General features: G+C 36.9%; 2 protein-coding genes across 2 annotated transcripts; both read right to left on the reverse strand.

Annotated features, from left to right (window-relative positions):
* Nucleotides 1–1,095: 1,095 nt before the first annotated feature.
* On the reverse strand, nt 1,096–4,561 carry LOC113733692 (pyruvate decarboxylase 2-like). The gene is made up of 6 exons (XM_072084581.1): nt 3,909–4,561; nt 2,801–2,964; nt 2,056–2,706; nt 1,861–1,978; nt 1,585–1,773; nt 1,096–1,454 (listed from the first exon to the last, which is right to left on the reverse strand). The coding sequence occupies exons 1-6, from the start codon at nt 4,446–4,448 to the stop codon at nt 1,284–1,286; spliced, it is 1,833 nt and encodes a 610-aa protein (XP_071940682.1). The 5' UTR covers nt 4,449–4,561; the 3' UTR covers nt 1,096–1,283.
* Nucleotides 4,562–9,111: 4,550 nt separating this feature from the next.
* On the reverse strand, nt 9,112–18,468 carry LOC113736249 (uncharacterized). The gene is made up of 15 exons (XM_072084582.1): nt 18,178–18,468; nt 16,749–16,907; nt 16,494–16,610; nt 16,161–16,245; nt 15,775–15,883; nt 15,609–15,676; nt 15,412–15,537; nt 14,405–15,333; nt 13,920–14,123; nt 13,766–13,826; nt 12,403–12,516; nt 11,299–11,412; nt 11,126–11,212; nt 10,005–10,051; nt 9,112–9,533 (listed from the first exon to the last, which is right to left on the reverse strand). The coding sequence occupies exons 1-14, from the start codon at nt 18,321–18,323 to the stop codon at nt 10,025–10,027; spliced, it is 2,346 nt and encodes a 781-aa protein (XP_071940683.1). The 5' UTR covers nt 18,324–18,468; the 3' UTR covers nt 9,112–9,533; nt 10,005–10,024.
* Nucleotides 18,469–22,263: the final 3,795 nt, after the last annotated feature.

The following is a 22,263-nucleotide window of genomic DNA, read 5'->3' on the forward strand; positions in this document are numbered from 1 at the left end:
AAGAATTGATGATATCAGACTCTAGTGCTAACGATTGCTCTGATTGGAGTAGTAGTATGGTACTAAGTACCAGTACTCCACCTGCAGCATCAAACATGAACAACGAGGAGCCAGATATTGCCGGCAGCAGTGGAGTTATTGTTGATGCAGCCCTTGGAGATATTGTGTATGACCCTTCTAATTTCAATGTTTTACCAGTTGAAGACGATCCTAATGGTTGGATCACCATGGAGGAACTGGATCCTAATTGGATACCAGCGAATGACAGTTCTACAATAGATGGAGGACAAATTAATGGACCAATCCAGGCAAATTAATCCTTGATAGACGTTAAGAAGTGGAAATCACTGATATCTTTCACCGAATTGGTGTCTTGATCCTTGTAAGGCAGTGAATCCCTGGCTCAGAAAGCAGTCAAATTTGTAGTAACAATTTGTAGCCTTTGCCAGAGGGACACTTGATATGCAAAATCAGACACTCCCCATTTCTCTCCACTCACGCTGCTTCCTGATAAGGTCCTTCATCACTTTCAGTCACCACCTGACTCACTTCAGATTCATCCTGTGAAAAAATTTTGAACTCTTAGCTGTTCCATTGGTCAATTAAATTTCAATTTACAACTAAAACAAGACTATCAAAAGAAAAGCCAAGAGAGAAGATTAATGAGTGACATTTAATTTAAACATGAAAAATTAAATGTGGCCGATTATATGCGTGTAGGTCTCGTATTTGTCGTTTTACTTTTCGAAACAAGAGTTCGGCTTCATATTGATGCACCATTCAATTGTTTCTGTGCCCATCTCTCCAATTTCACACACACACACACAATGGCCCAATGAATTATATATATATATATAATTTTTTTTCTCATATTTGTCCAGACTATTTTTGGAGTCTTTAGCGAGCTAATGCCTTTCTATGGGTAAACCATATGGTAAAATAACTTTCACCATGCATATCTTACCCATTTCAGGGTTTGATTTGTTTTATGTAAGCAAACATGGGCACTTGCACTGATAAGATATACAAGATTATGCATAATGAAGTCTGGAACAGAAAAAGAAGAAGCAGCAGTAGTCTGAGAAGAGCACGCAGTTCTCAAATTCACATTTGAATTAGTGACTTGCAGCCAACACTCCAATAAAGATAATTAAGCAAAGTTGAACTCCATTACATATATTTGGTAAAAGCACCATTTATTCCAGCGCAAGTCATATCCAAATTCAAGAAATTAGTGATATAAAGCCATCCATTTAACTTGGATTGGAAGTAGTTTCCACTCTTCACTGAGGATTTGGTGGGCGGCTATTGGCAGATGAAACTCTGGATCCCCATTCGAGCAACTCTTTGCTTGTGTCATCTTTGTGAACGATCACTTCTATGAAGCACAAACAGTCTTTCTTCTCCCCGGTTGCTGTTTCAATTGCGTTAATTAATTCCTCTTCACAGCGTACCTGAAAATTTGTATCACCATAATAATAATCCGTCGCAACAGAATATTAATATATTGCAGTCATTAATATATTACTCCCCTCTCCTTTTGGTGGTGGGGGGGGGGGGGGTTAGCACAAAAGCAGGAATTACCTTTGTGGTCCAGCAATTGCCTTCACCATTGCAAAGTGCATCCACTAATCCAGTGTAGTTCCAGTTCTTAATCACATTGTATGGACCATCATGAATTTCAACCTCTATGGTGTATCCTCCGTTGTTAATCAAGAAGATGATAGTCTTTTGGTTGGAACGAATCATTGTACTCACATCTTGGGCAGTCACCTGCAACCCAAAAATTTTATTAGCCCCGAAACCTCATGCTCTTAAAGATCAATGAGATTTCCCCGATTAAATGTCATTGTTTCTCACCTGAAAGCTCCCATCACCAATGCAAGCAATCACCCGCTTTTCAGGTACGGATTGAGCATAGCCTAGCGTCGCACCAACGGACCACCCAATGGAGCCATATTGCATTTGAAACTCATATCTGCAGCACCAATTTTTGCTCGTTAATTTTTATAGAAAGAAAAGGGATGAAAAGCACTAAATGACATTGATACCTACCCACATCCTTCTGGTAATTTGAGCTTCTGGCAGTTGAACCAGGAATCACCTGTCTCAGCAATCACAGCTGTTTGGCTAGAAAGCATCTTCTGGATGTGCTGGAATAGTACATTGACCCTTAATGGCTCAGTAGGCTCACTTTTCAGGGGAAGCCCTTCAGGGACAAAGATCCGTCGATAATTTTCATGGGCAGTGTTATTCTTCTTGATCTTTTTGGCCAATTCGTGAAGGAAATCTTTCATGAGCACGCATCCAAAAGCAGGTCCGTTGCCAATGACAACGCGATCGGGCTGCACAATGATGGCTTTTTCCTTCTTGAGCAAGAGTGAATATCCAACTGAACTGTAGTCATTGAAGATTGGACCGACGAATATATAAGCATCAGCAGATTCCACAATCTCAGAGCAAAAGGCCGTGCTAACTGCACCCCAATAAGTGCCAATAAAGTGAGGGTGGTGCTCTGGCACTAGGCCCTTCGCTGATGGCATCACGGAAACTGCGTAACCACAGGCGTCAGCCAATTCAACGAATGCATCACAAGCTTTTGCAACTCTCAGCTTTGGGCCTCCAACCATGACTGGCTTCACTGCTTTGTTCAAGAAGGCTGCTGCTGCTTCTACTGCAGCCTGTAGTCCCCTCTCATTACTCAATCTGAATCCATGTAATAGTCTCAGGCATCAGTTGATTTCCTATAATCCAAGAATGAATCTAACAAGCATTTAAGCTTATAATCAATTTAATGTACCTTGGTGAGATTGAAAATGGAATGGGCTCTCTGTCGAAAGTTGGATGAGGGATGCCTGCCAAGTTGCAACTGATGCTAATGTAGACTGGCTTGCTTTCTTTCAGAGCGGTGGAGATGGCTCTATCAATTTGTTCATGTGCATCTTCTAAGTTATTAACCACGGCCTAGCACAGAAAATTCACCCCCAACAAAAAGGAAAAAAATCACGGCCATTCTCAAGCCTTCAGGACAAAGAGCAGCAATCAAAAACTCCAAAACATGCAATGGTGACAATTGTGGAGGATTTGACATCCACCTGATTTAAATCAATATGTCTGTCTTAGTCGGGTCAATGGTAGGGGTTATTTGTATAGTGCAGATCTGATCAAATTGTGTATGTTGAGCTAAATGATGTTTAGTTTTTAAGCATCATCCAGTAAAATTCAGTAATAGTAGTCCATTAACAAGAATACTAATCATAAATGGACAAGTGCAAAGACTAAGGAATGGAGCTTGAAACGCAAAAAGGTATTGTCAGCCATTTGCAGGAAAAAAATAATTGAAATACCAGCCACTATAAACAATGAAAAGTTCCTATGGATGGGAGTGAGAGTTTGCACGAAATTTGTAATTTGAGCACTTCAAACGATTAAGTCCTTGGATAAACAATAGTTCATGCAGATTTAGAAAGTAGGAAGTTCTGAGATTAAATTGCTTGTAACTGGGGACTTAAAAAATAGAAGTTCCTACTTTGTAGACATTTTTCTCAAAATAGTAGGTACCACAATGGCTATGGATGAACGCAAAAGTGTGGAAATTACATTTGAGGATTTCTCAGATTCTTTTTTAATCTGCAATATACATTTTCAAGTATAGAATTCGTCTGCAGTGCAATGGCATAAGATACCAAATTAGTTATATGCAAAGCAAGGAAGATTTTTTAAATATTACCTTCCACTGCATATTGATAAATAAAAACTTGACGAAAAAATCCAAATTCAGAAAAAACAAATAAATTGGCAAATAAAAAATTGATGGAAAACGAATCTAGAATCCAAATTCAGAAAAAAAAAAATTGTGTATGAATAGAACTACACATCAAAGAGCAAGTGTAAGAATCCTTAATTACCTGATAGCAAGTGACGGTCTGGAAACATCTCAATTCCTGGCTAAAATCAGGAAGGCCAATAGTATGATGAAGAATCCTATTAGTCCCATAATCATTCGTGTTAGGCCCTCCAACGATACAAATCACTGGAAGATTCTCACTGTAAGCCCCGGCAATAGCATTAAGCACACTGAGTCCACCCACAGTGAAGGTTACGACGCATGCACCTACCCCGCGAGCCCTGGCATAGCCATCAGCAGCATAGCCCGCATTCAGCTCATTACAGCATCCGATATTGTTGAGCCCTGGTTCAGCAATTAAGTGGTCGAGAAGGGTGAGGTTAAAGTCGCCAGGCACGGAGAATACGTCGTTCACGCCAATCTCAACCAACCTGTGAGCGATGTGGCGGCCCAGGGTGGCTTCAGGCCCGACTATCATGGAAGGAGGATGAGAACTGGAGGAGCCTTCGACGGCGGAAACATTGCCATTGGTGGCGGGACAGCCCACGTTTTTGTTTTCAGCTGGTTTGCATGAATCTATGGGACTCAAAATGCTGTCCATGTTTAAAGAAATGTGGTTTAGGCGGGGGAAAGAGGTTTACTGCTTAATTACTACTTGTAAGTTGACGATGAATCGTGAGAGAAAAAAATATGAACCAAGGTGAGGAAGAAAATTGGTGATGGTCGGTGGAGGAGGAATATTTATAGGGGGGGGGAGAGAGTTAGTCAAAGGGTTTTGAGGATGGACAAGGGGCACGGACTGTTGTGACAACCGTTTAGAAAAATTCACGGATCAAATTTCGCTAATAATGTAAAAATTAAAATTGTAAGGTCCAAAAAACATTCCACATATAACTCTAAATCAATTAACATATATGAGCCAACTTGAATACTAGCTCTTTATTACAAAGATGTACAAGCAGTTAACAATGAATTATAATTACACTGTTCAAGAACCATTGCCAGTGTAACCGTTCCTGCCCTTCTCCCTTTTATGACACATTTTTGGTGACACGTCTGTTTTCATCATGAGTCCATTTCTACTATTACACAAAATCTGGCTGCTATGACAATTGTAAGTCACTGTTACAAATTACAACTAGTCATTATTATTATTATTATTACTATATAAAAAGTATGATGAGTCTTGATAATAGGGATTATAAGTGTAAGCATATTTTGATCTTAGTTTTTGTTATGTCTCAATTATCCTCGTGTCTTTTAATTAGAGTTATTGTATTTCAATCATGATACTAATAAGAAAAATGAAAAGTTTCAATAAATTATATCTCAAAAATATTGACAATTAAAATTGAAAAATGCCCAATTACAACTATATTCACCAATCATTTTATGTTGTATATTATGAATTAAATTTTCACTTTTTGTGATTGATTTGTTGTTTACCTTCATGTGATTTTAAGATTGTATTTTCAATTTTAGTGGATTTTTTTTTTTACTATTAAGGATTGGTCCAAGTGATTTTTTGGCTATTAATGTTTGGTGTAAATGATTGATAGTGCTCTTTCAATTGGTGTTAATGATTGATAGTGGGATTTCAGTTTAAACTTTTTTGTGATGTGGGCATGATTGAGATGGATGTTAATGATCTTCAAATTTGATTTTTTTGGTTGTTTCTGGAAGAATATCATGAAATGCTTTAAGGGTCGAAAAAAGTTTTTGGGACTAGATTATTATAATTCCTATCGATATCTAAGTGTTAGTTTCCAGTTTTGCTTGGTTTTCTTAATAGCTTCCTCTAATTAGTTACCTATATTATGAGTGATTGGAATATTAGAAAATTTCTTCCTACTTCTTAGGAAAAGCAAAATATTTTTAGAAGACATTTGAAATTATTGTATAAGAAGTTCAGTGTAATAAAAAAAATGACTATCATGTTCTTAATATATCAAACATTGAATGCCGCATGCACTTTTTGTACTGACTGAATACTCAACCATTTTGATCTCAATTTTTACTGTGTCTAAATTACCCTCTGGTCTTTTAATTAGAATCGTTGGATTTCAGTCATGACACTAATAAGAAAAATGAAAAGTTTCAAGAAATTATATCTCAAAAATGTTGGTAATTAAAATTTAAAAATGCCCATTTACAACTATGTTCATCAATCATTTTCTCCATCTCCAATTATTAAATGTGTTAAAATTATCTCTAATTATTATATTCTTATGCGTATGTGTAATAATTAAAGCTAACTATATTTTATATACGTGCTGGTTTAGAAGAAAATCACTATTAATAAGAAAGCAAAAGGTTGGCGAGTTTCAATGTCTACAAGTAGTCTTAACTTTAGAAGCTTGGGGGGTTTGTCTCCATGGCCGACAGTGGAAGTCTTGGAGATGATGGGCATGTCCAAACTGCCAGAACACATCACTGGCATCACGTACCTTCTTTCCTCAAACCCAAAGAACCAGCAAAAATGAGTGTATTGTCTAAGGCATGGTTGAGCACATGGCTGACGGCCCAATTAAGCTGTATTGATTCTTTGAAGATTGCAGTTAAACTTTTTTGAGTTCCCCACGCTTACGCCTGATCATGTCAATACATGGCTCCAAAATGCTGTGGACAATGGCGGGAGAAACCTTGAATTTTTGTACACTCTTGTAATTCTACGTTGCCTCAAAAACAATTTTTGAAGCGAAATTACTTGTCAAATTGTGTCTTATGGGCCAATTCCAGTTAAAGCCCCAAGTAATCAAGGATAATAAGGTGTCATCATCTCCAAAAGCCGTATCTTAGCGTGGATTTAAGCAAAGAGATGCTTCAAAACATAATGTCGAGCTGCCCATTGATTGAAATCTTGAATATTTATTCCAGTAGAGATCTTGTGAACGTAAAGGTGAGCAAGCTTCTAAAACTTAAGCAATGTAGTATTGTTATACAGGGAAATGGTTATGTTGAAGTGGAAGCACCAGGTCTTGAACCCTTTTACTGTAATAATTCATAATTGTATAACAGAAGTTTCTTTTGAATTAGATTCACAATCATTCCCTTGCAGGCCTCACATGCATATATGTGAAAATCTGAGGTTAACCTTGGATGACATTGCCATCACTGATGAGTTTTTCTTAGGCGTTGCAGAAAGTTTCCCACACCTTGCAGCGCTGACAATCCAAGATTGACTCCATTTGCAAATTATCAAGATTTCGAGTCACTCGATTAAACGCATACATTTGGATTCAAAGAGAGAACTGAAAGAGGTCGTTAAGCATTGTTCGATTTTGAATTGAGAGGATACTTCATTCCCCCACTCTCTTTTACACGGCTTGCTCCTACCCTAAGGTTTATGACATTGAGTTATATTTATGAAGTTAAATGTTTTGGACACCTCTTTCTTTCCCAGATTGAAGAACTTTTGACAATGCTAAATCAATCTCAAGTTTCATTCCAGAGATTTTCTTTCCCCCAACTGTCGAGGGTTTCAATGACATGAGAAACATCGCCTCATTTCCGCTGCCTCAAGTTCAAAAATTGTCTATAGGATTTGGTGATAGGGATTGTCTAAATGATGCATGTTTTTGTGGTATCTTTTGGACTTGTCCTCCAAAAACCATAGTTCTGGACGAATTCTTTTGGGCTTGATGTGGGTTTTTGACCTTTGAGTACAATGACGTGGTGAATGTGCTATTTGAGATGCTAACGCTTAGAAGAGATCACAAGCATAGCAATTTGCAGCAAATAGTTTTGGCAACAGGATCTTAAGGATGTAAAACTTGAGGTTTCTGAAAAGGAAGGGCACCAAAGAGTTCAACGGCCTAAGTTTTCAGACTGGTACACCTTTTGAAAGGTAACCTCACTTATTTGAAAACTGGTTAAACCTGTTTGTGCTTGATAAGTGAGCTTGATAAACTTGTTAACCGCCAACATTTAATATGAAAACTTGAGGTTTCTACGTCAAGTTATGCCAAAACACTGAAGTATGTCTGCACAGAAAGTTGAATCCGCCAGCATTTTTGAGCAATCTAGCCATGAATTTTCAACACGTTTTCAAAACAAAAACAAGTTCCAAATTCGATATTCAAGTCCCATTTCCATCTTAAGTCATCTTCCAACCTCCATAGTTGTCAAAATCAACAAATTTTAGCTCCCAAAGTCATGTAAATACATAAGCAATCCTGAAAATGAAGTGCTAGCTCAAGTCCTTCATTTCCCTCAACATTCCTCCTTTTCATATTGACGATGGACCTATACCCATGTGAAAATAGAGACCAACACAAACTCTATACACCATAGCCATGGAAACTAATCAGGGATTTGAATCAAGTACCACCCAATCACCCGGTCATCAATTATTGCATAAACTCGATCCACTATCTGAAAATAGATCCTATAGACATAAATAAGTCACGTCGCTCTTTTGCTTTACAATCTTCAATAAAGAAATGGCGTGGTCATATATATGACCACATGGTCCACAGCCTTGTTTGTGGACCGAGTCTATTCAAGTGTTTACCTTCCTTTTATAGTCTTAACGCGTGTACTTATTTTTTGGAGATTGTTAATTTCCTTTGGAACCTCTATGAGCTCCAACTTGAATTTATCATTTGAATCACTGGGTTCATACTTGACAGTTTCTACATTTCTCACTTCCAAGTTCCACCACTCAACATGCCTCGTTAAAGATTACGCTTCTTTGTGTCACCATCTCAGCCTCTTGAACCAACATCTCGTCGACCGTCAACTTGTTGAGGGTCTTCAGCATTTGCACTTCTCGAATTTAGTTGCACCTCTTGACTGCTCAATTTCTTTAATATGACACGCAAGGGGTGACCATTTAAACTTTCTCAAATTTGATTGCATGTCTTTCCTTAATTAATCTTACATTTTCAAAAATATAATTCCTAAAATATACCTTCAACGAGTGCTTAATGAACACCTATTAGACAGAACCTTAAATTAAATCAGACGCCAAATGATTTCAACAACTCATCTGCTCAGGTCTCAGAGATTCTACTATCTTGCCTTTTGGTTAGAAGCTCCAGTAGTTCAATTTCGCTGTTGAATGGCGGACGGGTAACATCACTGTCCAACATATCTAGTTCTCATCGTTTTGCTCTATTGCTCTGAATTATAACAGGCAACGGCAACTTATATTTGGCACACTGGAGACTCCGAAGGAAAGACCAAAATAAACACTATGATGTTTTTAAGGAAAAAACAGAAAACATATTACTTTTTCATAAAAACTTGAGCAATATGATTCATTTTCTAATTTACACCAAGGCCATCTACAACAAGAGGGGCCGGATACATGAATTTTCCTATCCATCATCTAAAACGTTCAAGGAGCTAAACTCGATCCAGTACCTCCATCTTCTTGCTCTCGAAACAGAGAACACGGTAACATCGCTGAAAGCTTCATTAGCAGTCCAGTTGTCGAAATTTCTTGCACCCATTTTAGCTATGAGGGAGTTGAATCTCCTTTCACAATGGTGTTTCTAGCCGAAGTGATGTATACAACAGAAGATAGAGAGTATACAAACTTCTTTTGCATTCCTAACTCTACATGTAAAGAAGCCTTCAATCAACACCCAAACACGACCTAATGCTCATGTTGACGTCAACAATCAAACTTAGAGTTGCCATATCTAAGATGAACTTCCAATCTGTATGGCACTGTCAAACCCTGCCACAACATGAAGATACTGTAAAAAATCTCCGGACCAATTAGGAAAACTTCAAGAAAGCATAGCACAAAAAAGTGAGAGGTATTTCCAAAAGATACAAGTTCTTATTTCTTTGTCCTTTAATACCTTCACTTTTCATAATAACCAAAAAGGTAAAAGGACTGCATACCAATTATTTAATTGAGAACATATAAATAACTCTTAGTCTCCTAGACACAAATGATGGCTTTAATCAGACAGCTTAAAATCTGGATTTTAATGCTTGATAATCTAATACTACAAGACAATACACTCTAATAAGCTAATACAGATAGCTAAATATGAAACATCATGTTAACCTGTTTTTCACAAGCAATCATCCTACCTAAAAGGTATAAAAAAAAACAATTAAAAAAGGCTTATCAAATGGGAAAAAAATTATATATAGAGAACATACAGTGAAAGCAATAAATGATTTAGCAATCCTGTACCTCTAATTTGTGGGTTGCAATTAGCCTTCTAAAGCATATGTGGGGACCTGCAATTAATTAGCAAGATAATGACAAGTAAGCATTAGCATTCCATTTAACCTGAAACCTATACTGATTAGAAGCTACTAACACCTAATCAGATTGCCTCAATTTTACACTTGTAAGTTGATTAACTGACAGAAGAACAATCCAAATCAACTCTGTTCCATCCTCACTTGAAGGCTAAATAATGTTTCCTTTTGACAAATTAACCACCTCATCTATCCAAACCATAAATGCCTAATTTTGTAGAATCTGAAGCAGAAATGACTAGGGTCAGGAGAAAGGGGATTAGACACTTGATATAGCGTCATCTTAACTCCAGTTACTGCATTTTAATGACAGCATTGTAACAATTCAATCTCAGGTAAACAGAGGTTAAGGTGGTCTGTTCCCTTTCTTTTCCCCCCAGCAGTGTGACAATATGATCCTAATAAGTCGTCGAGCTTTGCATCTTACATTCATCTTTGCTTACCTCATCTGGAGCCTGCTTCCGGGTAACTTTTGTGGTAACTTTTGTGCAATAAACTTCACATAAATGGAACATTAGAGCACAAAAGAGAATCTTCAAATTCAATCCTTTAACATTACTGTGTCGGGGTGATTCATTATTTAGTTTTGTAGAAATCCAAAATACACCATCAGCTGTTTACTTAATTCTAATCAAATAAATCACAACTCCTATGCCTCCCATACTATGACAAATGACTTCCTCCCAATATATGTATAATTACTTTCAACCTACATACAAGAAATTCTTTTAGACATTTGTCTTCAAAGAAGATTTGACCACCAAGATTGAATGTAGCGATGGTTTTCTTCGCAAAACTAAAATGCATGAACTGAAAACATAAGATCTTTCAATTTGAAGCACATGCAATACATCTGATGAATGTTTTATTGTGTGCTGAAACACTTCTCCCATTAAATTTTAAGCCTCTCCACATAAAGTACAGAAGGACTAAATAAGACGGTGTTTGAAAGAAACACATCAAGCAAAGAACTGACATCAATGACTACCTCTAACAGACTTGTAGCAAGTAAAGAAACACATCAAGCAAAGAAACGACACCAATGCATACCTCTAACATGTTTTCATGAGAAAAAGATGCTGATGCAGGATTTAAACCATTAGGGTTATTGAATTGAAGGATCCTTAGCTTGCCTTCCTGCGATTTTGAGGAGAAAGTCAATACATGGACAACTTAATGGGAAACCTGAAACATACAAGTAATCATGACAAGTTTCTGTGAACCTTGGTTCCATACACAAGACCGCCACCAACTGAAGGATGAAAACAAGCCACATTGACCTCATCCTCAGCACTGGGAAGAACTCTTACAAGTTCCATGTCAGAAACTCTGTATATCTGGGCAGCACAAAGCAGAATTTTGGATGCAAATGAACAGCATCAGTGAATTAGAAGGCTCCTGGACATACCTCTACTCATGGAAACTAAAAAACCATCATCTCATAAAATTATTAAAGACTACAATTAGCTTGTATATAAAATGCTTAAGAGATCTCCAAATGGGAAGTATAATAACTTCATTAAAGCAAAGGATAATAACTTCATTTGATGGCCAACAACACATAACGCATGTGAAAAATGGTATACAATTTGACATCCTCCAGCACTGGGCCACTGTAAAAGAATGCAAGCCAGTTTGCATGCCATAACTTTTCCTATCAGAGCCCACATGACTCCATTTTCATATTATTACTATGACCATTGTTATATATGCATGCGGAAATCTATGTTTCTGCAAGCGTCTCATGTCGCTGATTCCAAATTTTCAAGAAATAATGTATCTTCTAATAGTCTTATTCTAGCTTGCTTTATAATTTTCTCAAGACTCATGGTGCTGGGGGGTGATTGCCACAATGAAACATAGCTGCATCCGAATCTTTCCAGTTTAGGATGCAAAGAAAGCAACAAGCAAACCATTTCACTTCAATTTACAACTCTAACATTTCATTAGGAGAAAATGAAGCTGATGCAGGATTCAAACCATTACATGTTCTGTGACCCAAATTCTGTGCATGGAGATCATGCAAATAATGATATGCAAAGAAGATACCAAAGGTTTGCATAATTTGCTCTTTAAAACTAACATCTCAAATCCTTTTTCCTTTTCTTTCAACATATTTACTTTTCCTGTTAAGTTGGGAACTGACGGTAACTAATAACAAATTCATAAAAAAAAAAAAAAAAAAAAAAACCAATCATGTAGAACGGGTCAGGTAAGAAGCAAATGGGATGACAGAAAAACAGAGAATCATTCAAAGTAGAACTTAATGGAATTTGAAAAAAACAATGCCAGCAAGCAAGTATAATAAGTCTAATTATCAAATATACCTCCAGAATTGTATAAATTGGTACAGTCAGCTCTCCATCAATCACAACACTTTTGAGAAGTGAACTGTGACGACGGCCATAAGCAAGTAATAGATGCTCAGACGTAGGGGAGAACTGCAATTACAAAATATAGAATATCTTAAAATAGGAAATTCTTGCAATTCCATTTCTTCCTGCATTTAACCAGACAAAGAAACATATCTTGTAAAATCTTACAAACTAAAGTATCTTGCACATAAATGAAACAGCAACTTGTTAGATAAACTACTTAACCACCATGACACATATAGCTTCTCAATCATCACAGACTACTGATTAATGATGATGCTGACTTATCATAACAGATCACCTCTTATCATCTGATAGTTTAAGTCATTGAACGAGATGGCAACTCCACATATCACAAACATAGGCAAAGGCCTTGCGTTCAATTCTCCTCACCACCTAGTATAAAATGTGCCCAGGAGTTGTGCTAATAGAAAATTTCTGAGTGAGTTTTATCAGAGTGCAAAGGAAACCAACGTAATCTCCTTTCCAACAGCTTAGAGTTAAGAGGCTTAAATCTGGTAATTAAGCAGTTAAGAATACATTCAACTCAAGGCAAAGCAGAATGTAGGAAAGCAATGAACTTTGCCATTTTTTTCTTCTTTTCATTTGGGCTCTCTAATCAATTGCCTTCTCTACGTTCTTAAAAGGGAAAACAGAAAATAAATCACTCTCTCTTTTAACTTTATCAGCTTCAAAATTAATATGTTACCCAAATTCAACTGTAACTCAGCTTTGAGCTCATATGAACAATCCATCTGCTCAATGCTGAGTACAATGAACTGCAATGCAAATGGATAGTAGGATTCAACTTTCCTTCTTTTTTTCTTTTTCTCCTTTGAAGCCCACCCCACGCCCTCTTCCCCCTCCCCCATTTAGGAGAAGGAAAAGGTAGGGCTAGGAAGACTAAGTCTTCTTGGCATTCAATTTACACAGTGATCTATTTCATTTAGGAAGAAAGAAACCATGTTATACTGATAACTTATTGTAAGTAATATTCAAAACTAATTGTGCCAACAATAAAATCCAATTATGGAGAAATCAGCCTGCGAAACAATTACTGTTTTACTAATCCATTTCTGTTTCTTCCTAAACTCCATGAAGATGCACACTACAATAGGATGGTAAGATCACACACTAAAAATTTCAAACATTGGCGTACATGACATTAGTTCATTCAGGGGATAATTCTGCTCTAACTAACAGTGTTGTACTATACCAAAATGAATAACTTCAGATAGGTAAAATTCAATAGTATTTGCACGATCACATAAAGCCATGGAGATATCGTGCCAACAATTTCAGCAATAATACTGACCTGAATGGAAGTTAAACAATGAGCAGCTCTGATGGCCCGTGATGCAAGCACCATCCCAAATCTACCAAAAAAAAAGGGCTCGAGTAAGACAATATACTTGCCAATGTGATAGGGGTAATTACAGAATGGTTTTTGAGCCATGTACAGGACTTACGTTGCCTCCTCAAGAGAATATACTCGTAGCTCATACATTACTTTGTGGGCTGAAATTGGATGTCTGGTTGGGGATGTCGCAACCCCAGTGGCATCATGATGAACTTGCCCAGGAAAACCAGGATCAGCTTCCATGTTTGGTAGGACACAAGCGACACAGGCTGCTAAAAATCTACCACACGGCGAAAAATGGGCTCCCATTTCACTGGAAAGAGAATGTAAAGGACGCTTAAGCATCAAGAGAAATATAGCTCATAATTTCACATTTTAGTAAAAAAGTCAAGATCTAGGATATGCAGACATGATCTTATCATCATAACTAAGTTTAAAGATCAGCAAGAAGCAACTTCCATATGTATCTTTCTGCTAAACAGTTGTCAAAGAAACTAGGCAGTTTTTTCATTTTCTTGTTTTGGTAAAACTAGGCAGCATTAGGATATAACAGTAAACTCTCTAATGTGTTAACATGAATGAAGATATACATACCTACAAAGAACTGCATGGGGTATGGTTAAGCGACATCTTTCTGCATCAAGAGGTGCACAAGGATCTTTAACATCATGAGACCATAGCCGAAGTTTCACGGTGCATGGTAACTCAGCAGTTGCTGCTGCTGCCATTGAAGTGGCTACCTCAGGCTGAACCTGGCTTATGATAGGATTAGTGTTGCCATCATCATGTACAATACTGTTATAAGTAGCACCATCACCAGATCCAGCTCCAGGTACCCGTGGCCGTGAGGAGCGGTGCCGTGAGCCAGATCTTCCAGTAACTCTTGAATGAGCAGCATCATTTGACATAGAGGAACTTAATGGAGCAGGATTCTCTATATTATTAAAAGAAGAAATATGCTCATTACCACCACCATTTTGTGAACGCATGGCACGGAGGCCAGCTTGGCTTTGTCCAATCAACCATCCTTGCAGAAATGGAAGTTCCCAGTATGCTGGATCACTGAAAGGGAAAAAATGATTGTTTCTTTCCTCAGGCTGAATATCAGTCTCCATCGCATCCACCACGGGCTGGGATACAGCATTATCTGTCTCCCCCATCAAAGAATTAGGTTGTTGCTCTTCTGTCGAACTATTCGGTTCCATAGGAGACAGCAAAACTTCGTACTGACCCGTTGGAGTTGAATACGTGAGAAGTCGCACAGAGTTAGATGGATCCACTCTTTGTTGTGCACTATCAAGACCCACATCTGTATCAGTCTGCTGCAAAGGTAATCTGCTATCACTTCTACCAACCAAAGGCCATATCAAGAATGGTAAAGATAAAAGAGGCAACTCATTAGGCAGATTAGACCGCGAATTTGAATGAGCATCTGCCAAATAAACGGTAGGAGGAGGGTAGCGCAAGTAACCAGGGGAAGTTGCAAGTGTCATTGAAGAATCAGTTGAATCAAGGTCATTAACCTAGAAAAGAGTAAGACCAGGGTTGATTCCAGTAAAAAGATAACTAAATTAAGAGCATCTAAATCTCCAAGATGTTACCTCAGCAGTGAGAAGAAATGGAGCAGCATAAGGGTGGAAATGCACAGCCCGTAAGGAACGGCGTGTCTTAAGTACAATTGTTGGTGGGGATGTCTCTGCCCTCCTATTGTAGTGCCATATGTAAAGCTGCCAGATGATTAAGGTCAATCTAAGGATCCAACACCTAACTCAATCATATGTTGATTTAGAATACAAACCTTGTGGCCTGAAGCCACAGCCAGAAATTCCCCCCGAGCATGGAAAGCAATGGAAGCTATAGGGCGGTCTGCAAGGAAAAAATTTTCAGCAATTGCACACGCCAGCAATATGTATATGAAGCAGGCAAAAAATTCCTAAACTTAGAGTAGTATTAAAGAGACATACAAAAATCACGCGATCCTATACATTCTGCAGTTTTTGCATCCCATAATCGAACTTCATGGTCCAAACTTCCACTGGCTAGAAGATCAGGATACAGTGGATGGAATCTAACCTACAAATGTTCCACCAGCATGTCAGATAATCAGGTAAAAATAGAAAAGCAGAATACTCAACAAAATCAGAGGTAATCATCTATAAAATGCATCCAGATAAATCATACACAAGATTCAAGGGCCACTCTTCAAATGATGCACATATTAGTGTTTCACTTCATTCAAATTAACATTTCTTCTATATATTTTTCTCAGGATAGTTAGAAGTTCGTCAGGTAGTCTTTACCAACTACAGTCACTAACTGAGATGTAAGCTGTCCCAAAAGAAAGCCTTACCACCCATGGTGTCCTCCGATGACCACTCAGCACCTTTAAGCATTTCCCAGTCTGGCAATCAATTATCTTTACAGTATGGTCACCACTACCAGCAAGAAATCAACAAGAAGTCCATCAAATTATAGCTTTCTAGAACAGAAAAAGTAAAACAAACCTATATTAGCATTTAGACTGTTCTTCTACATATCATCACATTCACAAGAGTACAGCAGCGAGGGGCACGCACATTGTGAATCTGTATACAAGAGACATACAGAAACAGGAACATGCAAAGACACACATACATGCACACACCCAACCACACACAGAGCAAAAGAGGAAGGGAGATTTAACTGCGTAGAAGCAAGTGTTTTCCCATCAGGACTGAAGGCTGCTGCAATAGTTGACCTTGGGGGAGGCAGAAGAGGACAATAGTCAGCTGTTAAATGTTGCAAAGACTCCGCCTCCACCCTAGAAACAGTAAGAAAAGGACATAAATTTCAAAAACCTAACAGTGGCAGCTTTCAAAACTTGTAATATAGTTATAGAGTAACTGCAAAAGAAGCATGTTCAATTAGACACCATTAAAAAGAGAAGTAAGATATTTACCATGAGATGAGACCTCGCCTTGCGTCAATTTCTGCATCACTTTTTGTACCACAAGCATCCACATGACGTGCAGAAGCCTCTCCCCAAAACTTCTTTGAAGAATGTTTCATTCGAGGGGCAATCTCTCTCCGAGCTAATAACCGAAATACATTATAACAACTGGTACATGATGTTCAACATAACCAAATCAGAAACAGTTCAGTACGGCCAATGCAAAACAATGTGATTTATGATAACCACAAAATGAGTCTACTTGTAATGTTTTGTGAAAGAAATCTATATGTAGAAGATTACAAGAATCTGTTAGCTTAGAAGATGTAAATTCAGAACCCCAACGAAATTTAAAAATGCAGTCCCTCATATGCAAAAACAAGCCCTGATCAGTCTACAAACCTAGAGCCATATAAATTTAGCAACTGAACCAAATCAGAACAAACACAAGCGATAAGAGACATCTTAGATATTGGCGTCAAACAGCATTATGTCTCATCACAAAAGACCAACACAGTGACACACAGTGCATCACATTTGTGCATCCAAAACAAATCTAAATCACAGGGGAAAAAAACTAATGCAAAATCCAAACTAAAAAATGAACCCAATCCCATTAGGACAAATGTATAGCTTTTATAAAAAAATTAATACAAGTTTAGGTTCTCTCCTATATTAGTAAAACATGCAGAAACGTATGCCAAATGTATCAAAATAACCAAAATGGTACAACTGTTAGCCCATGAGCAATCCACTAAACGCTAAATGGTCTAACATTTTCTATGTCTTGTTCCCAGCATGACTACAATATCAGCATTCCAGATATCCTATCACACAGAATTTTAGCCAAGAAATCAAAATTACTCCTTTTTTTGTTTTCAAGGTACTCCAATTAAACTTCTCAGGCCAATACAAAACCATAAGCAGTGAAGGGATTAACCTAAAAATTCATTACTATCAGACAATCAACATTTTCATGAACAAATAAGAGCAAAAAATATATAATAAAACTCAATTCACAAGGTCGTGGTCATAAATTTCTTCCACAAAAAATCACTGCCGAGTGCCGTACTTCATTTCCGTTAAATATCAAAGAATATGATTTATCTGAATTATCAAACAAAACTAAAATTCATCAAAACCAAACCAAAAAAAAAATGCAGTCTGACATCTGGGATAGATATTGAATTGGCATTCCAATAATCAGGACCACAATTTGAACAAACACGCAACAAATACATAAATATCTAACAATTCAATCCGATAGCTCAGATCAAACATCAAAATTTCCCTGAATTGCAATATAATACCCATCAAAAACTCAAATTTCAGCTTAAAACACGAAAATAACTTCCAGAAGGGATCAAAACTCAGATCTACGCAGTAAAACCTAACTCAATAACCAGAATTCAGATGAAATTAGGGTTCAGAACTGAACCTGCTTTTCGGATTTGCTGTAGGGGTGGCGCAAGCCGCCGCCTGCAGCAGCGGCTGTTGCAGATTCATCGACGACGACGTCGATGGAGCAGTATTTGGATAGGAATTCGAATTCTCCGGCCATAACGCCGACGACGTCGACCTCATTATTTATTCTCCTCTCCAGAAGAAATTTTGCATGCTCTGAAAAATTTCAGCGGATTAATTTAAATAGAGAGCTGGGCTTTGGTGAATTGCCTGAAGTGACCTCAGAATTTTGATTCAATTTCACGGCGAAGGATGCTGAGGGTTGAGGAACTGAAGAGAAGGGTAGAATGGGAAGAAAATTTTGGGGGAGAAAATAAAACAGGGTGGAGAGGAAGAAGATGGAGATGGAGCTAAATGAGTCCGGACTCCGGAGCGTGAGGAAAATTAGGGGGTGTTTGGGAATTGAGTTAAAAAGTTATTGAGGGATGGGATGGGTTTGTATCGGCTGATCTTGGGATACATAATTGTTAAATGGCTATAAACGTCCTTTTACTGGATTTGAACGTGGACGGGTTTTCCTTCCAAAAAAAAAAAAAAAAGTGGACGGTACCTAAGATTAATGTGATGATTGATTATGATCAAATTATGACAACTAGGTTTTGAGTATATATTTGTTAGCTTGATTTGTTTATGATTTTTCTTCTTCATTAGAAGTACTTTAACCATTTATTAAGAAAAATTAAATTATAAACCTACTAAAGTAGTAGTCTAGTTGGTTTATTGTATTATCTGATGAATAAAATATACTTGATGATGTTGCCGGAGATTTGAAAGAGGGTTACTCCCACGAAGTAAGAGGGGGAGAAGATTTGTACAATACCTAATTTTGCAATTTTTAGCTTGTCAAAGAATTGAAGTTTCTTTCGAACAAGTTTAAACCCACTTGTTGAGACTAACAAATCAAAATCAAGCATGAGGACACTTTGCAATAATCTTTGACTATACAAATCGCACTATACAATAGATGGCGCGATCTTTGACTGAAGAAGCTCAATTTGATCGAGGACTGGAGTAGTTGAGCTTGAGCGAGTTTGCGCGAGAGTTTGAGTTTAAATAGATACTACCATGTTCATATCCAGCATTTAATTTAGTATCTGATCAAATTCGAGTTCAAATTCGAATACAAAATTATTTGAGCTGAGTTCAAATAGGGCAATATACAAGCTCTTATCAACACGTTTATATTACACCTAAAACTTAAATATCTAAAATTCAGCTCAACTTCTTGGATGTTTGGTGCTCAAATCCTCCCCTTTCCCCTTCTGCATTTTAAAGCTTGAATAATCTTAGGTCTCGTTTGGATGATCATTTTTTGAAATTTTTGTAGAAAATTATATTATAATGATGTAATATATGTGAGATAAAAAAAATCATTTAAAAACACGCGAGGAGAATATTTCAAATTTTTTCCACAGAAACTAAAAATCCCAACGGGGCCTTATCCAGGAGGAAGTGGGGCAACCGTCCCTGAACAATATAATATTTTTTGAACGTTTTGTAAGTCTATGTAAATTTCTTGTACACTTTTATAACAGAAGTGTGATTTTTTTATTACTGTTCATGTGGGTCCTGTATATAATAATTGTATCTCTGTTGATATATTTTACAAGTAGTTTACGTAGAATTACACCTTATTCAAAAAATGTTACATCATTCGGAATGATTTTTACTGATAACCATTTATGCCCTTGGTCCTATTCAAGATAATTGACATGCTTTAGTTCGCAATTGCCGGTCTTTATTATTCCCCGCTGCCCAGTACAAGTGCCAGATGGGGCTCGGAACTTGACAACTATCATATTCTCCTCTCTTGATGTTCCGCACCAACTCTACATTAGTACTTTGAAATCATGCAGATCTTGTATAGAAAAACTAGCTCAAAGACTAATTAAAAGTTACTAATTTTGTCAAAGAGTTCTTATAAAATTTGTTGAAAACGATACCAATTTAATGTACAGGAATATGACAAAGGTGAATAATTTTCTTACTTCATGTCCTAGAACGTAACTATCATTTCCACCTCATTACTTCTGTTTTAACAACCCTCCTCTGGAAGACACAACGAATAAAAGGAAAATGAGAGAATATTGCGTCTCATAAAGTCGTCTTAATCTTCATCCTCGTTCTTAAACCCATTTTTATTGTGGATCCTTATTCTTCACTTATGATTTTTATTTAGGGACGGCAATTCTCGACATGATCAAAAAATATAATTCGAACCTAACACGAAATTTGCAGGTACAGCCTGTAGGTTTACCCTTCACGAGTTTGGGTCAAAATCAGGTCTAACCCAAATAACTCGCCAAGCAAACAAATTCAAATCAGTTCAATCACGGGTCAACCTGTTTGATCTATTTGAACCATTTAATGTGTAATTTTATAATTTAATAAATAACTTGGGGACATAAAGTAAATAAAAAAACTAATCTAGACTATCAACTAGTATTACGAGAATGCAATCATGAATTGTATGTGAAAACGATAGATTTTATTTGTGAAAGTGTCAAAGTTGTGTTTTTATTTATGTTTTTTTTTCATAAAAAGCCAAAAAAAAGTACTATAAGCAACATACATGAAATCTAGGAATAGGGTGAAATTTTCTATAATTTTATGGAAACTTTATTATAGAAAGAGCAAATTATCTGGATGATCACTGAACTTTTGGAATCATCGAATTTTGACCACTAAACTATTAAAATTTTGATTTTGACCACTAAATTATTTAAAGTTTAGATTTCAAGTCATTTCATTATATTTAATCGTTAACTATACCCTTTTCTTTTGTCTAGTGAATCGTGCAAGCACTCTGTCATGTTTAACGATTAAATCAAACGAAATAACCAAAATCTAAACTTTAGATAGTTTAGTGGGCAAAATCAAACTTTTAATAGTTCAATGATCAAAACTCGATAATTCCAAAAGTTTGGTGGGCATCTAGATAATTTGCTCTTATAGAAAAGCCCACCTACTACCACTAAGGTGAGAAGCTCAAAAAAAAAAAAAAAAAAAAACAAAGTTAAGCAAATAGGTTATTTAGATCAGGTAACTCGCGAAATTAACGGATCGTGTTTGGATCAAGGAAGTTGATCCATTTAATTTTGTGGACCACGTTCAAGTTAACGTGTTATTCAGTATACTTGAGCATCAATTCGACCCACCAACCCACAATTCGACCTGATTGTTACCCTACATCTAGTTTTCAATTTCAAAACTATGATTATTACTGCTAAACTCAGAGTTGATTTCTTATAAGTGGCAGCAAAATCAAATCCTTCTGAATCGAAGTAATATGCTTCAACCATATGTCCTACATCTTCCATGAACACCAAATTCGATAAACAAGAACTCGTGTAGCCATGCTTTTCAATTCCAATAGTCACTTCTAGATGAAACCATATCTAAATTATTGATCCCTTGATGTAGATATTCATTTGTCTGCTTGCTTCTTTTTCATCTCTATAAGATCAGGCCAGAAAAGCCCAAAGGGTAGAATCTCCACTACTTTGAAGGGGACATCATTACACCATCACATCTTGCAACGCGACAACACATTGAATGGTTATTTTCGTTCGTAAATTTTTCTTCTCACAGAGTCTTCATCAAGTATTACGGAATATGCTATCTTTCTTCTCGAATCTACTGAATTGTTGGGGATTTGAGCAGCAGATTCCTTGAAGTAGCCAACTTCCAATTAAAAATAGAAATCAATTGCCTCGAATCTGTAGAATCTCACAACCACTGAATCAGTTTTCGGTAATTCCAGTCCGACAGTTCATTCTAATTTCTCCCTCTCTTGCCATGCAAAGAAACACAAAAGTCATCAAGTCTCAATCCTTTGAGATTCAACGTGATTAAACTCGAATATGCTGGTGTCTAGGAACTGTTTTACGGATGTGAAATGTAAGAACAATTATATGCTTCCACAAAGAAAGCAAAAAAACTGTGAGATTAGGATAAAGTTTTGTCGCATGACTTCTCTTGAATTCTTGATTATGAGGTTTGTTAGGATGTGGAACAAGCAACTAGATGTAATAAAATTGTTAACTCAAAAGTCTTCAAT

The sequence above is a fragment of the Coffea arabica genome, chromosome 3e, assembly GCF_036785885.1.
Source record: "Coffea arabica cultivar ET-39 chromosome 3e, Coffea Arabica ET-39 HiFi, whole genome shotgun sequence".
NCBI classification, from domain to species: Eukaryota; Viridiplantae; Streptophyta; class Magnoliopsida; order Gentianales; family Rubiaceae; genus Coffea; species Coffea arabica.

Coding starts and splice junctions, on each gene's coding strand:
- LOC113736249 (XM_072084582.1), bottom strand. CDS start 18,323: ATGAGGTCGACGTCGTCGGCGTTATGGCCGGAGAATTCGAATTCCTAT. Junction 16,908..18,177: donor ACAGCAAATCCGAAAAGCAG/GTTCAGTTCTGA, acceptor ATCATGTACCAG/TTGTTATAATGTATTTCGGT. Junction 11,213..11,298: donor GTCTTGTGTATGGAACCAAG/GTTCACAGAAAC, acceptor TCAAAATCGCAG/GAAGGCAAGCTAAGGATCCT.
- LOC113733692 (XM_072084581.1), bottom strand. CDS start 4,448: ATGGACAGCATTTTGAGTCCCATAGATTCATGCAAACCAGCTGAAAAC. Junction 2,965..3,908: donor AGACCGTCACTTGCTATCAG/GTAATTAAGGAT, acceptor TTTCTGTGCTAG/GCCGTGGTTAATAACTTAGA. Junction 2,707..2,800: donor CCATTTTCAATCTCACCAAG/GTACATTAAATT, acceptor ACATGGATTCAG/ATTGAGTAATGAGAGGGGAC.